Below are 27,923 nucleotides of genomic sequence, written 5' to 3'. Positions count from 1 at the left end.
CAGGACAATGCATAGTGTCTTATATAAAAGTAAAAGAAATCTCTGAAATTAAACTGGAATTATTGAATATTATTTAGTTTCCTAGGGTTTCCATACAATTACCACTAACTCGGTGGCTTGAAACCACTAAAATATATTCTCCTGCAGTTCAGGCAAGCTGAACTATAGATGTTAGCGAGCTCCATCCAAAGGCTCTAGGGGAGGATTTTTCCTTGCCTCTTCCAGCTTCTGGCATCCCTTGACTTGTGGCAGCATGAATACTAATCTCTCCCTTTATGGTCACATGGCCTTCTCTGTGTATCCTTTCTGTCTCTTATAAGGACATTCTAATTGGATTTAGGGCCCACCCTACTCCAGTAGTATATAGTGTTATCTCGATCCTTACCTTAATTATGTCTACAAAGACCCTATTTCCAAATAAGGTCATCTTCTGAGGTTCTAGGTAGATAGTGTTTCAACCTACTACAATTGTGCCAGGAAAACTTATCCTTGAAACCATTGAAATAACCAAATTCTGTCTAGGTAATTAGGTCAGAATATCCAAAAAATCATGTAGTAGGTTTATCATCCTTAATTAAATTAAATGTTGTTAGCTTTGTTCCCTTTATAAAACAAAATTTTCTGTTGTATTGAATTCTGAGAAGTAGCATGTTATACTGATGGTGGTGGCAGCCCATCTGGAGCAGCCACTGTGGGGATTTCAGCTACAACTGGGGAGGCGCAGCCAGGGCCACATACTCCAGGGAGCCCCACCCCCTACTGAGTTGGTGGGTGTAGGAGCCCTGCACTCTGCCCCCAGGTGCAGCTGCCGCCACTCAGCCTCAGCTCCAGACCTGGGCATCTCTGTGCTCTCCAGGGCCCTGGAAATCCCTCGGCCCCTGCAGGCTCAGAAGTGCCAGTTCCTGCTCTCTGGCTTCTTTCTACTCCCCGCATCTGATTTCAAAGCAAAGTTGTGGCTGATCCTGGGCATTGTTGCAACCTATCTGGGTGTGCATGCTCTTGGAGTGGTGCTGACATGCTAGATACCACCTCAGGCCCCTCCAGACTTTGGGTACAAATGAGCATGGGAAGGAGGCTGAGGAGGTGCTGAGGGCAAATCAGAATGGGCCTGCAGGTGTCCTTTGGCACAAACAGCCTGGGCACCGTGGAGGACGTGTTGTTGGTGGCAGGAGGCAGGCAGGCTCCTTGGTGGAAAGGGGCGGGTCCCAGGTGAAACCCCACCTTCAAGCTAGGGACAGCCTGGAGTCCAGGCTGCCAGTTCTGGGTAGAGTCCACCACCAGGAGTGAGAACTTACGATGCTTTTTCTAGGCCTGCCTATGGACCAGTCAACACATACTTCCTCCCTTCTGAGCCCGTGAAAATCCCCGGATTCTGCTAGACTCACACAGATGTCCGGATTACCAGCTGCGGGTAGTAGCTACCCAATTCAGGTCTCCTCAACATTTCTGGACAACCTGCCCATGGAAAGGAGCTACCCACTGTTGGTCTTCTCTCTGCCGAGAGCTGGACACTAACTGGGACGACCTGCCTGTGGACAGGAGCCACCCACTGCAGGTCTCCTCCTCCTCTCCACTGAGAGCTGGACACTGGTCAGGAAGACCAGCCTGCAGAAAGGAGCTACCCACTTTAGGTTTCCTGAGAGCTGTTCTGTCACGCATTGAAGCTCCTCTTTGCCTTGCTTACCCTCCAGTTGTCTATATGCCTCATTCTTCCTTGTCTGGGACAAGAACTCCAGACCTGCTGAATGGCATGACTGAAAGAGCTATAACACAAACGGGGCTGAAACATGCTCCCCTGCTCACCACTTTGCAGGTGACAAGAAGGAGACAGCTGTAGCCTTTCGGGGATCCCAGACCTGGGGGTTCCCTAAGCAAGGGCTGTGACACCGCTTTGGGGCTCTGCAGTTCCCAGTGTTGCCAAGCTTCTGGGTGCCACCGCTTTCCCCTTGTGCAAATATGGGCGCCTGCATTGGAAGCCACATACGATATCTACTCCAGCCTCAGGCTTGCTCGGAGCTGGCACTTGTGCCGGTACCTGACCCGGCCATAGCAGCCGGGATGCCTGGCTGTGCACAGTGGCCAGACTCCGTGCTCACTTGCCCACACACCCTTCGTTGCTCTGTGCCTGTCTCACCCTTCGCAGGTCGGGGATCTGGGCTGGTAGCATGACCTGAGTGCAGCTTGCCAGGCTGAGTGGGCAGAACAAGTCCAGAGGGCACAAACGATACTCAGGTAGAAGGTGCCACTGGCCACAGAGGTTTCTAGCTGGCAAAGTGACACCCCAGGATCCTGTGACAATATGATAAATCATACTAATTTTTGGTCACTCCTCTGTAGTGACCTTGGTCTAGTCAATGGACCACTTTGGACCTCAGTTTATTCATATGTAAATAGGATTGGAGCCTTCCAGCTCTAAACCTCTGTGTTCTATATTCTCTTTTGCCTAGTTTCAATCCTCTTACCTTTGCTATTGGAACTACATTAGTGTTTAGAAATTATTTTGAAAAATGAGAATAATGTTCCTCAGTAAGGCTAGAGGATTTCCTAATGTTCTATTATTTTTGTATTTATAAATGTATTTAACCACCCCCAGACATATATTTATAATTTCCTTTAAATATGGATGAAAGCAGTTTCTAAAATCTGTTGCATAACTGTTTTTCAAACCTGGTGTTCATTAGAACCCAGACCGTTGTCCTCTCCTGGGTAATTCTCCTCCCCACCACAGTGTTAACTGGTTTCTTATTGTTCAGCCCCTTGTAAAATTAAAAAAGCAACAACATATAATTAAGTGCACACACATACATACATATACATACTAACAGTTTTACCAAACATTCTCAAAGCAGTCATTTTGGAATATTAAATGGAGTCATGAATTCCGCATTCACATGGTTTTTAATCACTCAGATGATAAAGGCTTTAAGAAAGTCATTTCAGTGTATTATTTTCTGCTAAAGCAAATACTTAAAAATCCCTTTTGTAAGCCATCATTAACTGGTCCTATTTCAAATCACTCTGTTACTGTACATTCCCTCAACACTTATTTTTTACTCTATACATTTACCTGTTCCTGTTTATAATAGTTTCATGCATGCATGTCTCTTTTTCTCATTTAGATTTTAGTCTCCTCTGGGGAAGGGACCCTCTTGCCCTCTTATTTGTCTCACGATGGCTGGTACTTTGTAATTTATATATACTAATGTGTGATTTGATGTGGTTATTGACCCACCATCAATAACAACCTATGCTTCTCCAACAGTGAGAATGAATTTGCATTAATCTGGCACTATTTTGTGGCCATGCATTTTCAGTTGTAATCAGAAAAAGAATGAAGCTAACTTCTTCCACATAAGAATGAAACGTTGGTTTGAATCATATTCACAGTCCACTGACAACATAGCATGCTTTACACAATAGCCTTGTTACAATTGCATGGTGAATTAATGAAATTGAATGTTTACAACTCTGTTTAACACTCTAAAAATCCATGTGCTTTGACTATGAAATAAATCCCAATCTGCCATCATAAATTGCATTAGACTTTGCACATACCATGGTCTATGTGTGATTTAGAATGAGGACTATGTTATTTAGAGATTTTTGTTCATATTTCTTTACTAAAGTTTATGAAAGGAAGCAGTTCCTGCTAAGAAATGACCAATGAGTTTGGACAATTTTATTCCCAGCCAATTCATTGCAAGATGTATAGGTATTTTGGCAATACATTTTATAAAGATCCGAAGAAATATGTAGCAATAGATCATTGTCACTGAGGTTTCTCAGCACATGGCAAAAACAGCAAATAGTGGTTTGAAGAATAGTATCACAGAATTGTGATTGCCTAGAATTCTTTTTGGAGTTGTTGCTGAAATTGCCTCACAGCTTTAGGGATATTTTACCCCACTTGGAAATTGTTTTTTCTGTTTGGTTGGGAGCCAAACTCATGGCACAGTGTCTGTGTTCACGTCCTATGATGATAGCTTCCTCAGCCAATGTTTCCAAGCCAGTGAAAACATAAAATATCTTTTCGAGTTGACACATGTGCAGTTATTTGCATTACCTCTGGAGTATTTGTTTTCATTTGATGCTATCTTACTTCCCTTTAGATTTCAACGTATTTTTCTAGTGTATTAACAAATGTGCATTTTAACATAATTGTTATAATGAAAACAGATGCATCTTGACATCAATACAAATTAGGACTAGAAAGCACTTTCTGAATTATAGGTCTTAATAACTGTTTAAACAACCTGTATTAAACTTATTAAAAGCTTGGCAAAGCAGCCAGCAGTACTTAGAAAACTAATATAAAGGTAAGTACAGATCAATACTCTTAGAACATTTTGTAGAGGACTAACTATGAAAGATGGAATAATAAGGACACTTTTTACAATGTAGAAATGTGAACAGTACTTAAAATTGTGAACACATCTCATAAAGCAGCATTATGTATGGTATTAGTAAAGCAGGTTTTTAGATATGGGCATTTTGAATTTTTTTGCTTTAACTTTCAAATTCATAAATCATCTTAGAATAGCATTAGTGCATTTATGCATAGAATAGAAAATAGTAAAGTCCTTACAGATGTCAGTTTATATGCCTTTTATTAAAATCTTAGTCAACAATTCAAATTTGTATCAAGTATATTCAGGCTCATTTCACTAAGTTGGTACCATAAATATTAAGTGACCTGGAATTTTTAATTATATACTATTAGCTTCAAAACGTAATTCTGACATCAGCACATCCAATGGTATTAACTCTTAATAGAAGCAAAGTAGATTTCGGTGTCATATATTAGGCACAGTAAATACTGACCCAAGTTTTTAAAGTATTATTAGGAGAAAATGTTATAGGCATTAGGATAAATAGTGGCTCTGTGTTGGATTTATTTTGTTACTATTTAAGCTCCACCAAGGCCATATGTTTTCTCATTTAAATATTGTGTTTTTAACTAGAAAGCCAATTTTTATATAATAATCATCTAAAATAATTAGAAGCATGTAACTGGTCATATAAAGGTATATATAATCTAGCAGCAGAATCTAGGCACACTGACTAAATGGATTTCTTAGTAGCAAGGCTAACTTCCCTCTTAAAACACTTATATGCATTTTCTATATATTCAAAATTAGTCTTGGGAAGAAAATGCATATAAATATGTCATTTGAAATATTTTTATTTCAAGTTACATTAACTAATTTAACTAAAGGTCTTGGGTGCACACTAGAGTTTTAATACTTCTCTCATTATTTTGAGAATATTACAAAAGCAGTTGCAACGTAAAATAAAAGAAGAAGATCCCACTTCTACAAGACTAGGGTAAAAATGCAAGCTCCAATTAAATGAGGAAAGAAGGTGGAACTTTTCAAAAAACCTAGGACAATGTCAGGTAATGATTTGAGTATAGAGTAGATTCAAGTTTCTTTGTGTGGAGTGGAGACATTTTTCAGGTAAACAGCTCTGTCTCTCAATAAAAGTCTCTCAATAAAAAATATTGAGAGACATAGCTGTTACCTGATAAATGACATTGCATCTTTTATTTTATTTTATTTTTTTGGTTGTTGTTTGTTTGTTTTTCAGGAGGGTCATTCTTCCTAATTCTGAATTCATTTCTGAACTCATTTTATTTTGTGGTTCTTTAAATGAGGGATATCAGACAACAGCAGTAGAATGAGTCCTTGATAGTTTTCCATAAAGTACAAAGGATTTCTGTGAATGTCCATCTCCTGCATGGAGCCAAAAAGTGAAAAAAATCAAGGTTATGATATATCTACAATGACCAGGAGTAATAGTACTGGAATGTAGCTTTCTAGTAATCTAACGTGCTACCAAGGTGTACTTGAGAAATGTGCCTGAGGCTTTCCCCTTGGACTATCTATCATCTCAGCTGGACTTTTGATAGAAGTTGGATAGCTGACAACTCACAATTAAGATGCCAGCTAGCACCTGGAGTGCAAGTAGTCTGTATGGTTGATTGAAAGAAGATCCATGTGCACTAGATAACAGTATTTGCTCTATGACCCCAGCTGTTCGACTGGTGTTAGATAATGGACAGCTAATTTGGGGAGATTTCCCACCTGGTCAGCAAAGCTGTAAGTGTATAGCCTCTCACACCAGGCAGTTTAAACCTGAAATCTTCTGTTAAGATGGAATCCATGAAGGCAGAATATAAAAACATAATGTTATAGTACTTCTAAAAACTAAAACATCTTCAAATGAGGCAGTTAGTGGCCTCTCATATGAATATGAATTTCAAGTCTTCATACACCCGGAATCAACCTACTTGTATTTGTTAGGTCAGTTCTGCAGCATCCAGTGTTATTGAAACTATGCAGATTGAATCTAATTCTATTTTGGAGGACACTACCTGAGTACTGAGTACTGCTATAGTTGTTTTTTTTTTTTTTCTTTTATGTGGTACCATAGTTTCTTTGATACCAGCTTCCAAAAGATTTTCCTGGAGATCATATCTTAAATTGGAGCATTCAACATTTATTCATCAAAACATATTGAAGATTGGAGTGCTGTAAACAGATTTTTAAAAATTGAGTTATAAATTTCCATATGTGAATTAATATCTGTCAAAGAATATCTTGAAATGGATCCAGCACTAAAACTATATTAAGTATTAATGAATTTTTCTTTGGTATAGAAAATGCTTAAGAATTCTATAGTGCCTTTGAGGTTCCCATTATGAGTATTGATTAAAATGGCATAATACTTTAAGTGTAAGTGATATGGGGCATCAAGCTGGGGGTATTCTCTGACCTTGTGATATATTTCGTATCTTCAAAAGCTTTATTTGCTCATCATTGCTTTCTCCTGGGAATAGAATGCAGGATGTGCTGTGGTGATAGGTTATTACATGGGTTTATCATTAATTTTGGTTTATGCTACTATTTTTGTGTTGTTTACGAATTATAATAAGGATTTACGTGTTGAAATCATGTGTCTTAATTTGCTGATGACCCATAGTTTGATTCAAGTATTCACCTTACTGCATTTTACAACTCTTTTAAATGTGCTTAGAAAGTTGGAATAATAAAAGTTAAGAATAAATTGCTATGGAGGAGTTCATTTGAGGAGCAAGAACAATTGCATATACAGACTAGTTTTTTTTTTTTGTTTTTTTTTTTTTTTTTTTGAGATGGAGTCTGGCTCTGTCGCCCAGGCTGAGTGTAGTGGCGCAATCTTAGCTCACTGTAAACTCCAACTCCTGGGTTCAAGCAATTCTCCTGTCTCAGCTTTCCGAGTAGCTGGAATTACAGGCATGTGCCACCACACCTGGCTAATTTTTTGTATTTTTAGTAGAGATGGGGTTTTACCATGTTGGCCAGGCTGTTCTCAAACTCCCGACCTCAGGTAATCCACCTGCCTTGGCCTCCCAAAGTGCTGGGATTACAGGCATGAGCCACTATGCCCAGCTCAGATTGGTTTTTCAAATATGTGACTGTAAAGTTCTGAATCATATTGATATGAAGGATGTTAGATAAATGTGAATCATCAAATAGCACTGTGGAGATATAAGCACTGTGCTGGTCATATACTGCAGAGGTATATATAAGCATTATGTTGAATTTATTAATCTGTAAACTCACAGATGATTCAGGATCACTTAATAGTGTTCAACTATTTTAAAAAATAATCCTCAGTATATTCTTTGTCTTAGAAAGCTCATCCATGCATTCAAGATCTTGGCTCTGATCCTTGTGTGTATGATTTGGCATCATCTTTGATACTCCTCATATGTCACATTTGCTCATTTTTTTCATTTGTGATATCTAAACAGCTTTTACATTTCCATTGCCAATATTCTAGCTCAGGCCTCACTCCATTTGGAGACAAAAATTGATAGAGGAAGTGATTGATCTGGCAAAACAAGATTACTGGGATTATTGAAAATTCACTATAACCAAAGTGAATAAGGTAAAGAGCAAAGGGATAATCAAATCAAGGAAGTTAGTAGGAAGCAACCCTGTAATGACTGACCAATGTCTTTCATGTTGGGTATGGAAGCAAGTAAGGGTTACCAAGGACTGTTATTCCCAAATGAAAGGCAAGTGGCTTCATTTTTAAAAACCGCTTTCTAATATTTTTGCAGTATTTTACATCAGGTCAAATACCAACTAATAGTTACTACATTTTTTGAAGTGGGTGTTAACAGCTGTGTATATAATTGACATGTCTACAGCCTATAGTCATAAATTGCAATATGATAGAGCTCAATAGTTTGTCCATTGGTACATGGAAAACAGAAAGAAAGTATATTTTTGGGCATGTCTGATGTTTTTATTATCTAAAGTATCCCTTGCTTTGAAGATGCAGCCCAAAATGAGTAATTAAAAAGATGAAAACCACCTCATTGGTATTTTTACTTCTACATATACCCATTGGTGGTATTTTTAATATATTTTAACTTTTATCCAATATTTGTCTTGTAACTTCTAATTAATGATTTTTATGTTGTTGATAATATAGCTTAATGGGAGGTATTTAAGAATTGAGAAGTACTGGATTGTTTTACTATTAAGAAGCTCTGTGTCCTAAGACAAGTCACTAACCTTTAGTTTCTTCATCTACAAAATGGAGTAACTTATTTTATTTCACAACCAGAAAAGCTACTCTTACTGGTGTGTGTTCTTTCATGGAGGTTTGTTTGTAAATGAAGAAAAATCCATGTTGTTAATTAAAATTGTCTGTTGGTTTTGGCTTTTAACTGTTCCAATTGAATAAAAAGTTCGTTATTTTGAATAAGGCCAAAGTTATTTCAGCAATTAAGACATGCTTTCTTTAAAAGGAATTTATATGTTTGGAAAGACTTAACAAGTATAAATGCATATATTTTAGGTGTAGCTGTATTTCTAGATTTTTCTGAAAATAGGTACAAGCCAGGTTGACTATAACAGAAGGCTGATATATCTTAGGGACTTTATACTGCATTTAGTCCCACAATTTTTTGTTTGCATGTCATGCATATATTTGTTACAGTGTTGTTATTGCTTTAAATGGTTTATAGCACTATGATATAAGAAAAATAATAGCAGATTTGGCTTATTTTGTGTTGGATAGAAGTCATAAGTTGTTTAGTGGGGGATTATTAAGGATTTTAAATAGTTGTATTTATGTTGGTCAAAAGATACAAAATTTCATTTAAACAGAAGGTGTAAGTTCAAGAGATTTATTGTACATCATGGTGACTATAGTTAATAACAACATATTGTATACCTGAAAATTGCTAAGAGAGGAGATTTTAAAAAAATATATTATTTAAAAAATTTCAATAGTTTTGGGGGTACAGGTGGCTTTTGGTTACATAGATGAATTCTATAGTGTTGAATTCTGAGATTTTACTGCACCCATCACCCAAGCAGTGTATATTGTACCCAATATGTAGTCTTTTATCTCTCACCCACCTCCCAACCTCCCTACACCTACTTTGAATAATGATGGTATTTTGATGGGAATAGAAATGAATTTATAGATTGCTTTTGGTAGCATGATCATTTTCACAACATTGGTTCTACCCTTTCATGAGCGTGGGGTGTGTTTCCAAGTGTTTGTGTCATCTAAGATTTCTTTCAGCAGTTTCGTAGTTTTACAGCTATTGTAAAGAGGGTCGAGTTCTTCATTTGACTCTCCACTTGGTGCCCCTGATTTGTGTACATTGATTTTGTAACCTGAAATTTTACTGAATTCATTTATCAGATCTAGGAGCCTTTTGGATGAGTCTTTAGGATTTTCTTGGTATACGATCATATCATCAGCAAACAGACAGTTTGATTTCCTCTTTTCCAATTTGGATGTTCTTTATTTCTTTCTCTTGCCTGATTGCTGTGGCTGGGGCTTCCAGTGCCATGTTAAATAGAAATGGTGAAAGTGGGCATTTTTGTCTTGTTCCAGTTATCAGGGGGAATGCTTTCAACTTTTCCCCATTCGTATGATGTTGGCTTTGGTTTTGTCATATATGGCTTTTATTACTTTGAGGGAAGTTCCTTCTGTGCCTAGTTTCTTAGGGATTTTTATCAGAAAGGGATGGTGGATTTTATCAAATGCTCTTTCTGCATCTATTGAGATCATATGGGTTTTGTTTTTAATTCTGTTCATGTGATTTACCACATCTATTGACTTGCTTATGCTAACCCATTCTTGCATCCCTGGGATGAACCCACTCGATCATGATATATTATGTTTTTGATGTGCTGTTGGATTCAGTTGGCTAGTATTGTGTTGGGGGGTTTTGCATTATGTTTATCAGGAAAATTGGTCTGCAGTTTTCTTTTTGTTATGTGCTTTCCTAGTTTTGGTATTAGGGTGATACTGGCTTCATAGAAAAATTTAGAGAGGATTCCCTCTTTCTCTTTTGGAATAGTTTCAGTAGGATTGGTACAAATTTTTCTTTGAATGTCTGGTAGAATTCAGTTGTGAGTCCATCAGGTCCTGGACTTTTTCTAGTTGACAATTTTTTTTTTTTATTACTGATTCTATTTCTTTGCTTGTTATTGGCCTGTTCAGAGTTTCTATTTCTCCCTGATTTAATCTAGGAGGGCTGTATGTTTCCAGGAATTTATCCATTTCCTCTAGATTTTCTAGTTTATGTGTGTAAAGGTGTTCATAGCAGTCTTGAATGATCTTTTATATTTCTGTGGTATCAATTATAATGTCTCCAGTTTCATTTCTAATTGAGGTTATTTCGATCTTTTCTTTTCTGGATTAATCTTGTTAATGGTCTATCAATTTTGTTTATCTTTTCAAAGAACCAGCTTTTTGTTTCATTTATCTTTTGTATTTTGTTGTTGTTGTGTGATTTCATTTGGTTCTGCTCTGATCTTCGCTATTCCTTTTCTTCTTCTAGCTTTGGGTTTTGTTTGTTCTTTTTAAATTTTTTTTTGAGACAAGTTCATCCAGGCTGGAGTGCAGTGGTGCAACCTCGGCTCAGTGCTGCAACCTCCACCTCCCAGGTTCAAGCAATTCTCATGCCTCAGCTTCCCGAGTAGGTGGAACTACAGGAATGCACCACCATGCCTAGTTAATTTTTGTATTTTTAGTAGAGACAGGTTTTGCCGTGTTGGCCAGATTGGTCTCAAACTCCTGGCCTCAAGTGATCTGCCCGCCTCGGCCTCCAAAAGTGCTGGGATTACAGGTGTGAGCTACTGTGCCCAGACTTCGTTTGTTCTTGTTTCTCTAGTTCCTTGAGGTGTGACATTAGGTTGCCAATGTGTGCTCTTTCAGACGTTTTGATACAGACATTTAGCACTGTGAACTTTCCTCTTAGCGCTGCTTTTCCTGTATACCAGAGGTTTTGATAACTCGTGTCACTAGTACCATTCTTTTCAAATAATTTTTAAATTTCCATCTTGGTTTCATTGTTAACCCAAAAATCATTCAGGAGCAGATTAATTTGCATGTATTTGTATAGCTTTGAGGGTTCCTTTTGCAGTTGATTTCCAGTTTTATTCCACTGTGTTCTGAGTAGATGCTTGATCTGATTTTGAGTTTCTTAAATTTATTGAAACTTGTTTTATGCACTATCAGATGGTCTGTCTTGGAGAATATTCCATGTGCTGATGAGAAGAATGTATATTATGCGGTTGTTGGCAAGAATGTTCTGTAAATTTCTGTCAAGTACATTTGTTCTAGGATGTAGTTTGTGTCCATTGTTTCTTTGTTGACTTTCTGTCTTGATGGTCCATCTAGTGCTGTCAGTGGAATATTGATGTCTCCCACTCACTGTGTTGCTGTCTATTTCATTTCTTAGTCTAGTAGTAATAGTTTTATAAATTTGGGAGCTCTACTGTTACGTGCATATAAATGTAGGATTGTAGTATCTTCTTGTTGGTCCTAAGAGAGGAGATTTTTAAGTGTTCTTATAACAAATAAAATCAAGTATGTGAGGTAATTCCTATGTTAATTACTTTGATTTACTCATTTCACCGTGTATGCATGTGTCAAAATGTCATATTGTACAGTATATATAGTTTTTGTCAATAAAAATAAATATAAATTAAAACACACATTTAACCATGGTTAAGAATGTACGTGCACACTGAAAAACATATACTCTCCATAGTATCTTTCTCAGTGTTAGGATAAATGGATTTTAAAATATTATATATAAATGAACCAGAAAAGAGTAAAGCAATTCCCATTACAGATAACATTCTCAGGAAAAAGAACATTTGGACTCGCTAAAATGTTTTTGACATCTACAGTGAAGACCCAAGAAAATGATTTTCTTTTTAGATGTGGTTGCAGTTGTCTTGTGCTAAAAATATCTGTGAACATTAAATTTCTTTGATCTTTGTCTACGTAGCTATCACCCTCTGTAATGAGTCTTTAATTATATGTTTTTGGCACTGCACCTGGTACGTGAGAAGGACTGTTGCATTTCTGTTGTTCACTCATCAAATAGCAATTACCCTTCAACTCTCCTTACCCCTGTACCATGAAAAACAAAATTCATTTAATTTCTCTGCTGCCCACCAGAATCAGATAGTATAACATATAAATTGGTTTAGGAAAAAAGAATATGTGCGGTTGGTATATGTTAATGCCTCTATGTTTCTTGATTGCATTCAAATAACTTCCTACTTAATTTATTCATGACATAAACTTGGTGTCACCTCTGTTTCATTTGCAGGGCTTATAGATTGGGAATGCGATTTTTTTGGAGTAAGTTTATTTTAACAAAATTCCAGTAAAGTAAAAGAAGTTGGACGTCCTGTGGTGTGTGTGATAGGATTTTAACTGTATTACTTAGGAAAATAAACCTATACATTTTTCTTGTGGAAGTTAACATTTTATTTTAAGTTTGACTGGTCATTTTACTAAGAAGGCATCTTTAATAAGTGTCCTAACATAATTATATCTACTAGTTCAAACATGTGAAGAAGATATAAAATGTGAGTCACCTTTAATTGAATATTTGGGATACTCTTTCTCTTTGTTTCCCCTATTAACTGTAGATTGAAGAGTCTATTTTCATTGTCATTCAAATTTTTTGGTAATTTTTCCCCATCATTACTTTGGAGCAAGACGGTCTCTTATACTTTTACAACAATAATGTTTAAAGGAAGGTGGAGAGGAAAATATTCTTTATTGTTAGCCTGTTAGGCATTCAGATAGATTTGGGCATAAGCCATTTCTTAGACTATCTCCAAAGTAACTTAGACAGCTTACAAAATTGATTTTAATGAATAAAGAAGTTTTATCCCTTTAAGAGAGTGTTTACTTGAACTATTGCCTTCAAGAGATTTTTGTGTGTAACTAGAGCATTTAAAATTGTTTTGTAAGAGGAATTTGTCTTTATGTAATATAAAAAATTAGAAAGAATGCACATTTCCTACTTTGTAAGGAATTCCTAAAAATGGATGAGTGGCATGAAACAGATTAGGATTTTTGCAGTGAGACTGACAGAGAGAATAAACGCAGCCAGAGAGAAAGATGGAATGTCTTCTTTGGTGTTTCTAAGGAAATTGTAATCTATCATAACACCGAAGTCAAAACCACTCAGAGGTAGAGCTGGTAAACTGACGCATTTAACCTTTCTATGAGTCACATGAAATAAATGATTAGTGACTGTCGGGCTTCAGTGGTTTATGCATAAATGTCTGGAAATGGCAGTGTTACATCAAATATCTATTTTTATAATTGGTCAGAGATATCTCATGCATTAATCTATGATGAATAGTTCCCAAGGACATCCAAATGCCCAAAGCTATTGTGTTTGCTTTCATGTAGAGAAACCTGAGTGGACATATATGTTTTTATGGATCTAAGACCAGGTCAGTTGTAGTGTATACAAATCCATGTATATATTATACATGTTTATATATTTTTTAGTGGGTATATATATTGACAGTGGGACTATCTCATATTTATTTAGCTGAACAAATTTTCCTTTAAAGATGCAGAAAATACTAAGATTTTCTTGGTTAGTCTTTATGCAGATTGACCCATGGACTGAATGCATGATACTGTTTATGTTGGGCTACATACTGGTTTTAATCACACGGAATTCTTTTTCTTTCCATAAGTGTATACAACTAAGATTTGATTTTAGTTGCATTAAAAAACATTACATTAGCAATATTGGTATTAAAATGAGATGTCCTCATGTGAAAAAAAACCAAGCCAAAAATCCACCACTGAAGATAATACTTAAAGTCTCCTGAACCCTTTGAATTAGTTGTTTCACATGTTATAATTTTACCAACTTTCTGAATTCCCCCAAGAAACTCTGAACTATCATTCATTTTATTTGATGTTCCAGTGATTCGGGTTGTAGTTTGAGATTACACATGGGAATAGAACACCATTAGAGGGAAATAAAATCCTTTGTACAGAACACATAACCCTCTATACTAGCCTTTAGCACTGCACAAACAGTGATAAAGGGATGACATGACTAATATTGGACGCCTTCACATGAGACCAATTGCCTTTACAGCTTATGGGGTTCAGTATAGAAGTTTCTAATTTTAGCTTTAACCCTTTTGAAAGATAGGTGTTAATCTGGATAATCTAATCATAGATGGACATGCAGTCAGTATTTTCTATTATATCTGCATTATATATAGCATACTGAACTCATCTGTTCATTATACCTTTGGTTTTACATTATATTTAAGTGAAATGTAACTAAATAATTCAGAGTCTGAATCTCTACTTTATGGGAGAAAGGTTGAGGTTTTGGGAAACCGTGAAATGTTGTCCTTTATAAGAATCTGTGAGGCAGCACAATCTTATTCCCTCCTTCAATAGGTACATTTATAGAAAATTTTCCTCGTTTTGCTTTTCCCTGAAGAGCTAGAGAGGGGAGAATCTTGCTTTCTGTTAGATTTAGGGTTAATTGAATCTTCTGATACCTTCACTAAATGTAAGATTTTCTTTCCTTTGATCATGCTAATCAGTATAAGTGGGTCCTTTAAAAATAATGACCTCAGAAGTTCTAAAGGCTGGAGATAGGTTTCTATTTTAAAACATAAATATATTTTTGATATAATTCTGTCAGGATTATACATAAACTAAAAATTCTCTCCCCCTCACCATTATAATTTCCATGTCTATTCTGATGTGAATTGGCCAGTACTAAATACAATTAGAATTAAGTATACACAAAGTTGAATAGTGACCATTTAAAACACATGAGGTAATATGAGTACCAAATATTTAAATCATGAAGTCTTTTTTAAAAAAGATTTTTAGAAACAGAGTCCTACTATGTTGCCCCATCTGGCCTCAAACTCTTGGGCTCAAATGATCCCTCTCTTTGAGCGTCACGAATAGCTGAGACAGCAGGCATGACACTGTGCCCAAGTCTTATTTTTAAACAAATCAATAGATTAGGATCAGTGTAATTTTAGTCTTCTGCACGTTTTATAAAAATTAATGTAATGTTCATTAAGTGATTAAAAGTCATGTTAATACTGTGGAAAAGGATGCTTTAATTTATGCCTAAAATTCATACTGCATTTTGGACTAGAAGATTCAAACAACATTCAGATTTTTGGTTTTAACATTTTCAAAAATATCTTCATAATGGCTTCATTATGAAGATAATGTTATATATATATAATGTATGTGATGTTATATATATATATATTATATCATTTAATAGTCACAGTGACTTCATGGGGTAAAGGTACTATTCTCATCTTTATTTTGAAAATAAGCTTAGAATATTTAAATTATCAAAAGTAATACAGCTAAAATATGTAGAGATGACATTAGAATCTAGATCTGTTTTCCTCTAAAGTTTATGCATTTGGCCATGCCGCTATGTGGCCCCACAACATAATCCATGGATGGATGGTGGAATATTTTCTTGATTTTTGGGTAAACTTGGAAAAAAGTCTTTAATTTTTATCTTCTTGAGCAGCGTAGCAGATGTTAGCCTCCCTGATAGATACAGTCAAACCTTTTATACGTGGGGTTGGAAAATGCTATCTCACTGTGATTCAGACCTCTTGTTCCCAATATAAGCTTCCCGGCTTCCTTTTCGGTCTTCAGATATAATCTTGGCTTCTGGCTCACTCAAACATTAATCTTCTTGACTGGTCTATTGTTTTTGTTTGGGTGGTTCATTTGTTCTACTTGGTCTCCTGACACGTGACCACAAATGTCAGCTTGGATGTGTAGCATATTAAGACAGTTCTTTAACTTAGATAACTTGATAACAAAATCACCAATATGTTAATACCTTAAAAAGTGAGATCATGGACTACGTAGCCCATCAAAAAAAGAAATAGTATAAGCTACATTTTGGTCCTATTCTTTCTGATAAATTACCTTACCTAAATCTTGACTGAAAATTTTAGTTGAAGTCTCCAGTTATCTTTCCTTAACAGTATTTTGTAGATTTCTTATGATGTTCAGGACTTTAAAAAACAATAAAAGCGTTGATTGAAAAGTACTTATCCTATCTCAATAAATGAACTAAGCTGTTAAATAATGAAACATGTGTTTGTATGTCTTGGCATAGATATATAGATATAAACTGTTCTGTAATACCACTAATTCTTCTTCAGTGAGGTATTGGAGCTATTAGCCTAGATGTTACAGAAAATCGTGTACTGGTCCTGTTATAATAATTTCTAAGGATGTGGTTGAAATAAGCATGGACTTAGGAGTCAGATATGGATTTGAGGCCTAGAACTGCTACTTATTTTTTGAGTGATGTTTAGGAAGTTACTTAACTACTTTGCTTCTTAGTTTCTTTACCCAGAAACAATTTTCAGAATGGCTAAACTTAAAAAGACTGACAAGGATTTGGGGCAATTAGAACTGTGATATTTTGCTGAAGGAGTACCAAATGAAATAGCCACTTTGGAAAGCAGTTTTTAAACAGTTAAATATATACTTCCCATAAGATCCAGCTATTCCACTCCTAGGTATTTTTTTTTTTTAACGGAAATGAAAGCATGCTTATACAGATACTTACATGTGAATGTTTCCATCAGCTTTATTCATAATCATCAAAACCTGGAGACAACTGAAATGCTCATCAACTAATGAATAGACAAACAAATTGTGATATATTCATGCAGTAACAAGGAATGGAATACTAATACATGTAATGAAATGGTTGAATATCATAATATTTATGTTAAGTGAAAGAAGCCAGACACAAAATTTGAAAGCTATACAATTCTGTTTATAATGATATTCTGGCAAGAGCAAAACCGTAGGGACCCAAATCAGATTGGTAGTTGCCAGGATGCTGGGAGTAGGGAAAAGGGATTGAATGCAAAGGGGAATGAGGCAATATTTTAGGATTATGGAAATGTTTTATATCTTATTTTTATTGGTGGTTATATGACTATAAATTTTTTAAATGTTTAAATTTTACTATATGTAAATCACACCTCAGTAAAAAGGAAACAAAAAGTAACTCATGTTTTGGGGTGGTTATGAAAATTATAAAGAATCATTCTCCTCTCCTATTTTTTCTTCCGTTTGGTTCTTCATTATTCTTTGCTTCTTCTGTGTCCCTCATAAATGTAAGGTCCATGAGAAATGTCAATTTCTTATTTCAGAGCTGAGATAATATAGAAAACTTTATGTCTTTGTAATCTCTGAGTTAGATTTTAAATCAGATCATTAACTGTATTCTTATAATTCTAGATGTTCCAGTTAGTACTAAATAACTCAGAGCTGTAATTTTCATATGCCATGAAATATATCAAATACGTCTGTTTCAACTGGATTCCTGATCTGTGTCCTGTAGCACTGGGAGGGCACAGTATGGTTGAGAGAGCACATGAAGCAGCCTTGAGTTCTGAGCCTGAGTCTTGCCTGAGAAAGGCTTCCCCTGCTTCTCAGCAATCCATTGTTCCATGCCAGTGTTTCTCAAACTTGAGCAAGCATCAGATTCACCAGGAGAATTAGTTAAAACATACATTTCTGTCTTTCTCCCAGCTACTGATTCAGTAGGTCTGAGGTAGGGCACAAGCACTTTCATTACTAACAAGTTCCCAGATGATGTCAATGCTGCTGATTTGGAGTGCACACTTTGAGAACCCTTGATTTATGCTTGCTTCTAGGGTTTCAGTGTCAGAATTTCTGCCCACATGCTCACCTACAGGAGCCAACATTTTGTTTTTAAACTGCCTTCTTAATTCATGGCCACTTCTGTATTGGCTGAAATTAGTATATTCTATGTATATGAGAGAGAGAGAAAGAGAAAGAGAAGCAGTAAAACAGTAAGTGCTTGGCTGGAGTTCACAGTGTTTGATGCCTGAAAGGCAGGGAAATGGTGCTGGCAAGAGAAAAAGGAAACAAAGATATGTCTAGCCACACCCCCTTCCTTTTAACCCGTTGAGTATTGTCATTGTACATCATAATCATTTTATCCCCTTAGCAACGGGCTCCTTTGGGGCTCCCATTCTCTCTACTTTAAAAGTTTTCAAAACTCTTACTAAGCCTCCTCTGCCCATTTGCCTAAAATGTTTTCATTTAAGACTTTTTTCACTGTCTAGTTGCTAATAAATAGGCCCTGCCTTTTTACACTTACGTTGTGTGATTACATCTTGTTTTTTAAGATAAATAGTAATTTTCTCTGAATAAAACCAAAGTACTATGAACTGTACCGTTTGAAACAGGGATGTGTAGGCGACTGATTTCAGTTGAACAAATGTGAATCATGTTCTCGTGAATCATGCTTCCCTAGACCAAGAAAGAAATAACCCTAATAATTTTAATAGCAGTGGGAATAAAGAGAATACGAGTAAAATATAGAATTTTAAAAACAATTTGTGGTAAATGTAAAGAAATCATGAATTATTTCATCTTCCCAAATGCCAAATCAGATATTGAGGACTATATATAATATTGTTCAGAATTTCTATTATGTAAAGGTTATTGTAGGATACAGTGTGCTGTAATGATATCTGCTGATTTTTCTCTGTGATAAATTAAATGGAGTATATTATACTTAGAGCTAGTGTCCCTTTATCCCTCTACCACCACCTCACTGATTATAGAGCCTTTAGAGAAAATGGCTCATTGCACTAGATGATTACACGCCTCAATTGAATAGTAGCTTGTTGGCAATTATCATTACAATGCCATATTGATTTTTTTCTTGTTTCCATTATGGAAATTAAAGCAGAATTTGTTTAAAATGAGCTTCTATGTATATCATGGATGGCGATTGGTTCTGAATATGAGCTATTTTAAAATATATTTCTTTCAGTGATGTGATGTCTCTGATATTCCCTTAAAAATTTAGGTCTCTGCTTTGTTGATAAGATTTACCTTACGTCTCTATGAAATGGATAATTTAAAAACTGGAATGGAATGTTTTAAATATATAAAGCATAGATTTTAATTATTTCACAGAAGTCTATATATTGATTTATGTTTATGATGTTCTTGGGAAGTATCAGATTGGTAATTCTCTTAACCGTACAAGCCAGTAAATTTAATTAAATTTAAATTAGCAAGTATTTATTTAGTGTTGACTCTATTTAATGTAAATACTTAGTGGCTATGTAGAAGTTACCTAGTTAAACACTATGAATGATAGAAATATTAATGAAATGATACAACTATCTTTAGAGAATTTATATGCCAAAGGGGTAGATAAGACATATGGCAAGAATCATTATGATAATGTCAGGCAGTAAAAGATAAATATTACATGGAGATTCTAAGGAAAAAGAACTCATTTGATTGGAGGAATTATGGGGAAAACACTAATGACTTAAAACAGCCAATTTTAGCTTTAAATGGTTTGGAGAGATGGAGTTGAGTTTACCTTCTGGGAAGAAAGAATAATGAGTTAACATGAGGAAGTCCAAGGTGGGCTCCAGCAATGATAATTTATCTGATTTTATTGGCACATGTGCTTTAAGGCCTGAGGCTGGAAAGGTAGATTGAAGCTACATCAAAATGTTGAGCTAAAGGATTTAAAATGTATTAGGTAGTCGAGGGGAAATCTTTGGACAGGAAACTTTGGTTAAGGGTAACTTAGTCTGTAGTTTTATAGAATGGGTACAAGAAAAGAATGAAGTTGGGGAATCACCAGTTGGGAGTCTCCAGGCTTATTAAAGGAAAGATAACTAGGGCTAAACTAGAATGTTAGCACAGGCATTAGAAAGGAGGAAAGGGGACATTTGGGGGAGCCATTCTAGAAGTAGAAGTAGAATATTTGTGACTGGATGCCAGAAAGTCAAACCAAGCTGTGCATTATCAATATTTCAGCCTTCTACCACACAGGGGACTTTATCTCCAGCCAGTCTCCTAAACCTGCTTGCTCAGCTCCTGCCACATGGGTCTCCTCACAGTTCCTGAAACATTCTAAACACACTATCTAATGCCTCATGACCCAATTTGCTCTTAATCCTTCTACCTGGAAAGTCCTCACTTTCTCAAGGGTTCTGCTGAAATACCTAACCTTATCAAAGAATCTTTCCTGATCACACATTGAAAAACAGCAACCTGCTACTCCTTTCATTGTATTTTCCAAGGTTTATTTTTCTTCATTGCATCAAAGCAATTATTACATTTATTATATACTTACTTGTTCACTGTCTCCCTGTCTCTAGACAGTAAAATCCATGAGGCTATTTGCTTAGTGTTGTTGCCTGTTCTGTATCTTTCTCACCTAGAACATGCTTGGAACTTTGTAGACACTCAACAAATATTTGTTCAATGAATAAATAGGATAAATGCAAAGGTGAAAGAAATGGGACATCAAATAACTATGCCAGTATTTCACGTCTGAAGAATTTAAAGGGTGGTAATGTTATTAATAGAGTATCAAAGAGTAGAAGATAAGTTGACTTAAGGGTATGGAGACAGAGGAAGATTAATTCAGCTTGTAAATTCATGCTTAAGTATGTCATGCTGGTGAAACAACCAAGGCAGTGCTGTGTAATGGGCACTCTAAAATGTGGACAAGTCTAGGATTGAGGTAAAGATCACTGAGTCATCCTCATAGAGTTGATACTTGAAGCAATGGGAATTGAAAAAATAATGACAAGCAATATTGAGACAGAATTATCAGATTTGAAAACTAAATTTGTACTGTGGATATTTAATGTTTTATATTTACAAACTTATTTATACATCTAATTTTTTGTTTACTTCTTAGCTGGGTTAACAACTTTGGCCATGAAGGTCTTGGACTCTTATTGGATGAGCTGGAAAAGCTTCTGGACAAAAAACAGTAAGAACAAACATTAAAAATAAAATCACCAAAGGGGAGATGTTTCAGCACCACATAAGATATATATTTTTTCTTTGTTTAGGCAAGAAAATATTGACAAGAAGAATCAGTATAAACTTATTCAATGCCTCAAAGCATTTATGAATAATAAGGTAGGTAGTAGTTATTTCTGCCCCATCACAAAAGGTGAGAACTTGTCCAACAGTACGAAAGTATGAAATGAACAAAATATTTTATTTTTTAATTATGTTTTTAAGTTCTGAGGTACATGTGCAGGATGTGCAGGTTTGTTATGTAGGTGAAACCCATCACCTAGGTAATAAGCCAGACATGCATTAACTCTTTTCCCTAATCCTCCTCCCGACCCTGTACCTATTTTTTACTTATGTTTCTGCTGTATTAATTAATTGTAGACTAGTTATTACAGGTGTATGCATAATAAATGTTTATAAAGTTTTACAGTGAGGTTAAATACACATTTGAAACCATATATAAAAGATAAATTTGATGTTTAATTTTCCAAAATGTGAGCTATTGTTAGTTTCCTCAGTCAATTTTTTTTTAAATTCTATGGTGATATTTCAGTTTAACCAAAGAAGTCCTCACAGCATCCAAAGGATTTCAAGGGTGATATAACTTCTATAGATCTACACCTGTTAAAAAAAAATGGATCCCTATTCCAGTGTTTCTTCTGTTCAAATATATTGCTTTCACATAGGGAAGATAGATAAAACACTACTTTCCATTGACAATGCTACTAATTTCCTCAGGAGGGTGAGCTAGTCAATGAAACAAACACAATGATTGGAAAAAGTGTATTTGACTCTTGTCTATAATTTAGAAATGCTGTGTCTGATTCTCATTCTGTGTTTTCCTCCAAGAATTTCTTTCATGTGAACAGAAGTCTTTTTGATTTTATAGTATATTCAATATTCAGAATACATGAAAAAAAAGAAATGAACAAAATAGTGAGTGCTTGTTCAGTTTACAAAAGGATCGTTATGATGCAAATCCTCATAATATTTAAGTAGTACTTAAATGAAACGTATACTTTGCTTCACAAAATATTGATTGGTAGGTTTTTGAAATCATGCAAATGAATTAATCTTGCTCCCAGTTTAGATAATAATATTGTTTCTTTAATGATAGTAGGAAAATTTAAATGTCTTTTCTTGAATACTGTTTCCATACAGAAAATTTTTATTCCATTGACAAAATTCTAAGGATGGGTTGACTTGCTCGCTAGGAACATTGTAAGGTTGAGATTTCTCTTTTATGTTTTATTAATGTCAGCAAGTTTACATACGTATAAGACATCTCTGAAAAATAGCAGGGCTTTTGATGTATATGTATAATACTAGTTGCATTATAATGGACCCTACGAATTTTAGACGATGTTTTTTCTTCTAAAAGTAGACTTCACTCAGGTTATGAAGTTACAGTATTTTTTTCTATAAACTATTTTTTTACTGTCTTAGAAGTGACCTCTACATACCTATAGATGAAATACTATTGACTAATTCACTTAATTACCTAATTCCTTTTATATAGTATTTTAATAATCTCAAAATAGAAATAATTATAGCAATAACTAGAAGCTTGCCAAATATAAAATATAGCTATTAACCAATGCAATAAGATTGTATATTAGTCTATAGAGTCTCAAGCATATGGAAATATATATATATGTTATACATACATATACCAGCAAAGGGTATTAATATATCAATATATGTAATGAATGTTTGCTAGTGGACATGAGACTCCTGAATACAATATGCTAGTTGTACTATTTCTGGAAGTTTCTTACAGAAACATTCCCATCACTACTAGTACAGATTTTCTCAAACTCTGGGCTCTTAGTGTTTGGCTACAAAGTTAAACAGAATCTGATGCCTAATAAGGAATTAATGAGCATTGCTGCTTCACAGCTCAAGATGGATCTCTTTCTTCAATCAAAGGAAACAGTGACTTGATGGAAAGAGAAGACAGTACCAGAACTCAGGAGATGCAGTTAATGCTTTGCCCCTAATAAGTTGCATGGCCTTTGGGAAATTACTTGACCTCTCTGAGTATCAGTCCCCTCATCTGTAAATTTAGCTATAGGACCCTTTGTTCTAAGTTTTTATTGACTTATGTTGTCAATTATCACAGCTTTTCAGGATGCTAAGTAATTTAAATCAGGACAGTCACTAGAGAGAGTTGTAATAGAAAGATTCTTATAGAGCCTTTGTTTTCACAGGACATACTTTGATTTGTCAACACTTTCTTAAGAGTTTGACAGTTTCAAAAAGCCTGCCGATTTGACTTAAATTATTCAAAATTTATATTTTCAGTTAGGCCATGTTAATGTCTTGCACATAGGTACTCTGAGCATGAATTAATAATATTTTAAATTATTGACATGTGAAACAATAGGCATAAAATATGCATTCAGAATAGAAAATATACAGTGATCTTTTCACTTCATGTTGGAATACACTGTCCAGATCAAGGAATTAAGCTTTTATCCAAAATGACTTACACATCAAATTTTTTGACCCCATGGAGTTTAGATTACCTACTTCAAAAACTCCTTTCTCTTATCCAATGCATATAAAAAATAGGATCATAAAAAGCAACCCATTGTTTTTAACTTCCAGTACTATAATACTGCTCTGATGTTTGGATTAATGATTTTCCAGATATATTTTCATGTCTTTTTTTATTTTTGATTTGTTTCTACATATTAAGAACTATTTTTAAACATTAGGTAAAATTTTTAAAAGCTAAATGATTTCACTCTCAGTCTCAATGACTCATAAAGCTATTAAGTTTGGTAATTGCATGGTAATAATCTATCAGTTTTACAAATGTGTTTTTCACTAATATTCATTACTTTGAATCATCTACTGGCCACCTTTATGCATACTTATCTATTTTGTTTTTGTTGCTTCTTTCCAGACATGTTTCTTCCATTTTTTTTTTTTGGTCTTATCTCCATATATTTTCTTATTTATTATGACCTGTGATAAAGTCACATTTAAGAGCTTTAGATGTGTTCCCCCATCTGCCACTCTGAGTTCTTTTAGAAGTTAAATTAGGGATGATGGAACTATTCATATGGCTGGTAATTAACTAAAGTTTAGCTGAAATGGAAATTCTGCTTCGATGAAATATCCAATTTCACTATTAGACTGTAAAATGAAGCAAAAATATTTTATAAGAAATCTGAAAAATACTTTGTGGGACAAAGATCAAAGAATATGTTGTCTTCTTAATGTAATAAAAACTCAAGTTTTAGACTTTCATTAGAATTTCTTTACTTATTCATGCATGCACACGCATACACACAGGTATTCATACTTAGGAAATAAATGAAAATGATGTTTTCTCTCTTTAGTTGACTTGTGACATTTAATAAAACACAGGTGCCATTTCTTTAGGTTCACAGCTTTTGTAGTGCAGCACAGCTGTCTGACTCGGAGGAGAAGAGAGAGAAGGCATGGGAATATCCATACTGAGGCTTATACTGGCATATAGTATTCAAAAGAGCCTTTTTTAAAAAAAAACATTTTTCTCTTTTTCTTCACCTTAATTTTTCATACAAACATATTGGACAATTTAGCCATGAATTCCAGACATCTCCAGGGAGACCCAATGACATAAGTAGAATTACTTTTGAAAATCATATCAGTATGTGCTTTACATGTTATTCTTTGTTGAAGAAATACTGATTGTTCCCATATTTCTCCAAATTTATGGAATTTTTAGGGCAGGCTAATGGAGATCATATCTGATCAAGGAGCAACAACTCCAAGATGCAGTCATTTTAAATAAAAAACAAAGACAGATATCTGCATTTGAAGAATATTCATATAATTAGGTAGAACCTTATTGTGGGGGTATGGATTTTTGAAAGATCATTGTAAGTTGCTTTTTTAAATTAAAGATATATTCCTTAGACATTTTGAATGAAGTTTCTTTTTTTTTTTTTTTTAGTTTGGATTACAAAGGATTCTAGGAGATGAAAGAAGTCTTTTACTATTGGCAAGAGCAATTGACCCCAAACAACCCAACATGATGACTGAAATAGTAAAAATACTTTCTGCTATTTGCATTGTTGGAGAAGAGAACATGTAAGTATTGCTATATTATTATATTTGCTGCATGGAAAATGACATTTGAGAAATTAATGAATCCTACTTTTGTCCTACTTCTTTGGATAACTTTCATGAAAACAGTATTTTAGATAATTTTTAATTGACAGTTTTATCTTGTCTGTTTATATTTTGGCTTTTTTGTTGATACTATGAAAACTAAGTTTAACTAGATAGAATCCTAGGGCGAAGTTCTTGGAAATTTGATTCATAGTGATTGAGTAGAATTTTGTTTTGCTGGAGGTACAGCAATCATTAGAAAGTGGACAAAAGTCAGAGAGTTATCTTGGCAAATACACACACATACATACACAAACACTGTACTGCATATCACACAATTTGAATAGAGGCCTTTGTTTTGCATTATTATCTTCTAATAGTATTTTACTTTATATGCCATGGTAAATTAAAAGATGAAGTAATTATTTGTAGAGTGAAATAAACCAACGTGTTAAAAAGAAAGCAAAAATAGGTTGTTGATAATTATTCAAAGTGTATATGTGCTACCAAATGCAGCAAGTTGTTGCTAAACATGCATTTGATCATATCTTCTTATGGAAATAATATTGAATCAGAAGTAAACTTTCAGATTTGATGGCATTAGTAAGTCTAGTTTGTAAGAAACCATTGTGATAAAGAATCAAATATCTGCTAAGGACCTGAACTATATGATATGTTGACTTTCTTATAACTGTTAGAATAAAATGAGATGTTGCTTAGTGTTAGCCACTGTCCTCAGAAACGAAAAGACAAACACTAAACAAAAATACTAAGTCTCACTTCAATGATAACAATCTGAGAATGAGATAACATATGCAAAAGCAAGGATCCGTAGATTTTATTTTTTAAAATCTCAGTTTATACATGTGTTAAGAAATATTTTTAATCACTTAGATTTTCAGTATTCATTAAATACAGTCTAGTCCAGTATAACTATTATAATTTAACTATAATTTCAGATATAATTTGATAAGAGTAGTATACTATATAGAGGTTAATTTGTTTTAGACATTGTGTAGCAATACTTAACAATATTTTTGGTCAGGTTAATAAGTTTCTTGTGCTAGATAATTATATATTCTTCTTTAATTACCTGGGCTTTCCTTTTTAGAGTCTTTTTTCTTTTTACATTTTCAAAAAATGTTGGTTTAAAAAATTATTTAAAAAATAATCACTCTGTCTAGAACTTTATTATAAAATTACAATCTGCTTATGTTCCAATAAACTGTTAACAATTATAGGTGCCATATTATGTTTAAGTGATATTAAAGTTAACACATGAAATATCAAAACCTGAAAATTTAAATTTTAATGTTTATCACTTAAGTATTCTTTTTAAAATGTCACCCAGTAAAGTTACTTTCTTTAGAATTTTTAAAATCGAATTTTCCTTTTGATGCCCTAAAATCATTTACATCTGTCAGTATTGGACTTAAAGAAATATGCAGACAGGAACACAGTTCTTATATTGTAATGGTCTTTCAGTTAGACCGGAGGAATCAGTTTAAGAAATCTGTTTTATGCCATAGTGACTATAGTTAATAACAGTGTGTTATATACTTGAAATTTCCTAAGAGTATAGATTTTAAGTGTTCATACCACAAAAAATGTAACTATGTGAGGCAATATGTGTTAATTAGCTAGATTTAGCCATTCCACTATGTATACATATTTGAAAACATACACTTTTCGTCAATTAAAAAAGTAAATGATAATTTAAAAAAATTCTGATAGTATATATAAACATCAAATACCAGAAAGAAAACAGGGAATACTGAAAGGACCCATGCTTATAGTGTGTGTATAAGAAGTATTTCTCATTTCTGTTTCTTCTTTTTTCTCTACAGTCTAGATAAACTTTTAGGGGCTATAACAACGGCAGCAGAAAGAAATAACAGGGAACGATTTTCACCAATTGTGGAAGGTTTAGAAAATCAGGAAGCCTTGCAATTACAGGTGAGTTAGTTTTGTCTTAAATTGCTTCTAGAGTTATATTTAGAGTACTCATTTTGTATGACATCAACTCCATTTTAGCTGACATTTAAATAGTATGGAATGTAAAACTAAAATTTTTCTGTTGCTTATTTGTGAGAATTACATTTTTTAAAAATTCTGACAAATACTTTGGAATTATTATAAATGTGGCAGTTATGACTCATTGATATTTGGACAGGAATTTAGTAATTAATATAATAGACCAGGGAAATTGAACCCTTAGCAATAATCAGACAAAAGGACAAGCAGTTCAGCCAATGCCATTATCCTAACATGTGTTAATGAAGTCTGTGGACTTGTAGAAATTTAAGACAATTAAACACGTCTCTCTTTGTGCCATTCAGACAACATTCAAAGGTCTGACTCGCCTGAATAGAAGGGATTAAATTGCAATTCTTAGGTTAGTGTCCATTTGATAGCCCTATATAGACACAACTTACTAAATGTCTTCTTTAGAAAATGACAGAACTCACTGTCTTTTCTTACATGGTTTCAGGAAATGATCCATTTTATGAATGATAACTCTGTTCTTGAGGGATGAGAATGCATGTTTATTGCCTGTATTTATGGTATGAGATCCTGCACTAAACATTTTAATTTCATATATTATTTGA

The 27,923-nt window shown here is 34.4% G+C and overlaps 1 protein-coding gene across 5 annotated transcripts in view; it reads left to right on the top strand.

Annotated features, from left to right (window-relative positions):
• DIAPH2 (diaphanous related formin 2) overlaps positions 1-27,923 on the top strand; it is a 906,017-nt gene that overhangs the window by 197,385 nt on the left and 680,709 nt on the right. For all 5 annotated transcript variants that reach the window (XM_064362655.1, XM_064362651.1, XM_064362641.1 and 2 more), the window contains 4 exons: positions 21,101-21,175; positions 21,258-21,327; positions 25,157-25,293; positions 27,162-27,270. In XM_064362655.1, the coding sequence (XP_064218725.1) occupies positions 21,101-21,175; positions 21,258-21,327; positions 25,157-25,293; positions 27,162-27,270 (391 nt within the window). The remainder of the gene's footprint in view (positions 1-21,100; positions 21,176-21,257; positions 21,328-25,156; positions 25,294-27,161; positions 27,271-27,923) is intronic.

The sequence above is a fragment of the Aotus nancymaae genome, unplaced genomic scaffold, assembly GCF_030222135.1.
Source record: "Aotus nancymaae isolate 86718 unplaced genomic scaffold, 86718_ANA_hifiasm-v0.15.2.pri h1tg000004l, whole genome shotgun sequence".
NCBI lineage: Eukaryota > Metazoa > Chordata > Mammalia > Primates > Aotidae > Aotus > Aotus nancymaae.
This window is presented reverse-complemented; position numbering and strand designations above follow the sequence as displayed.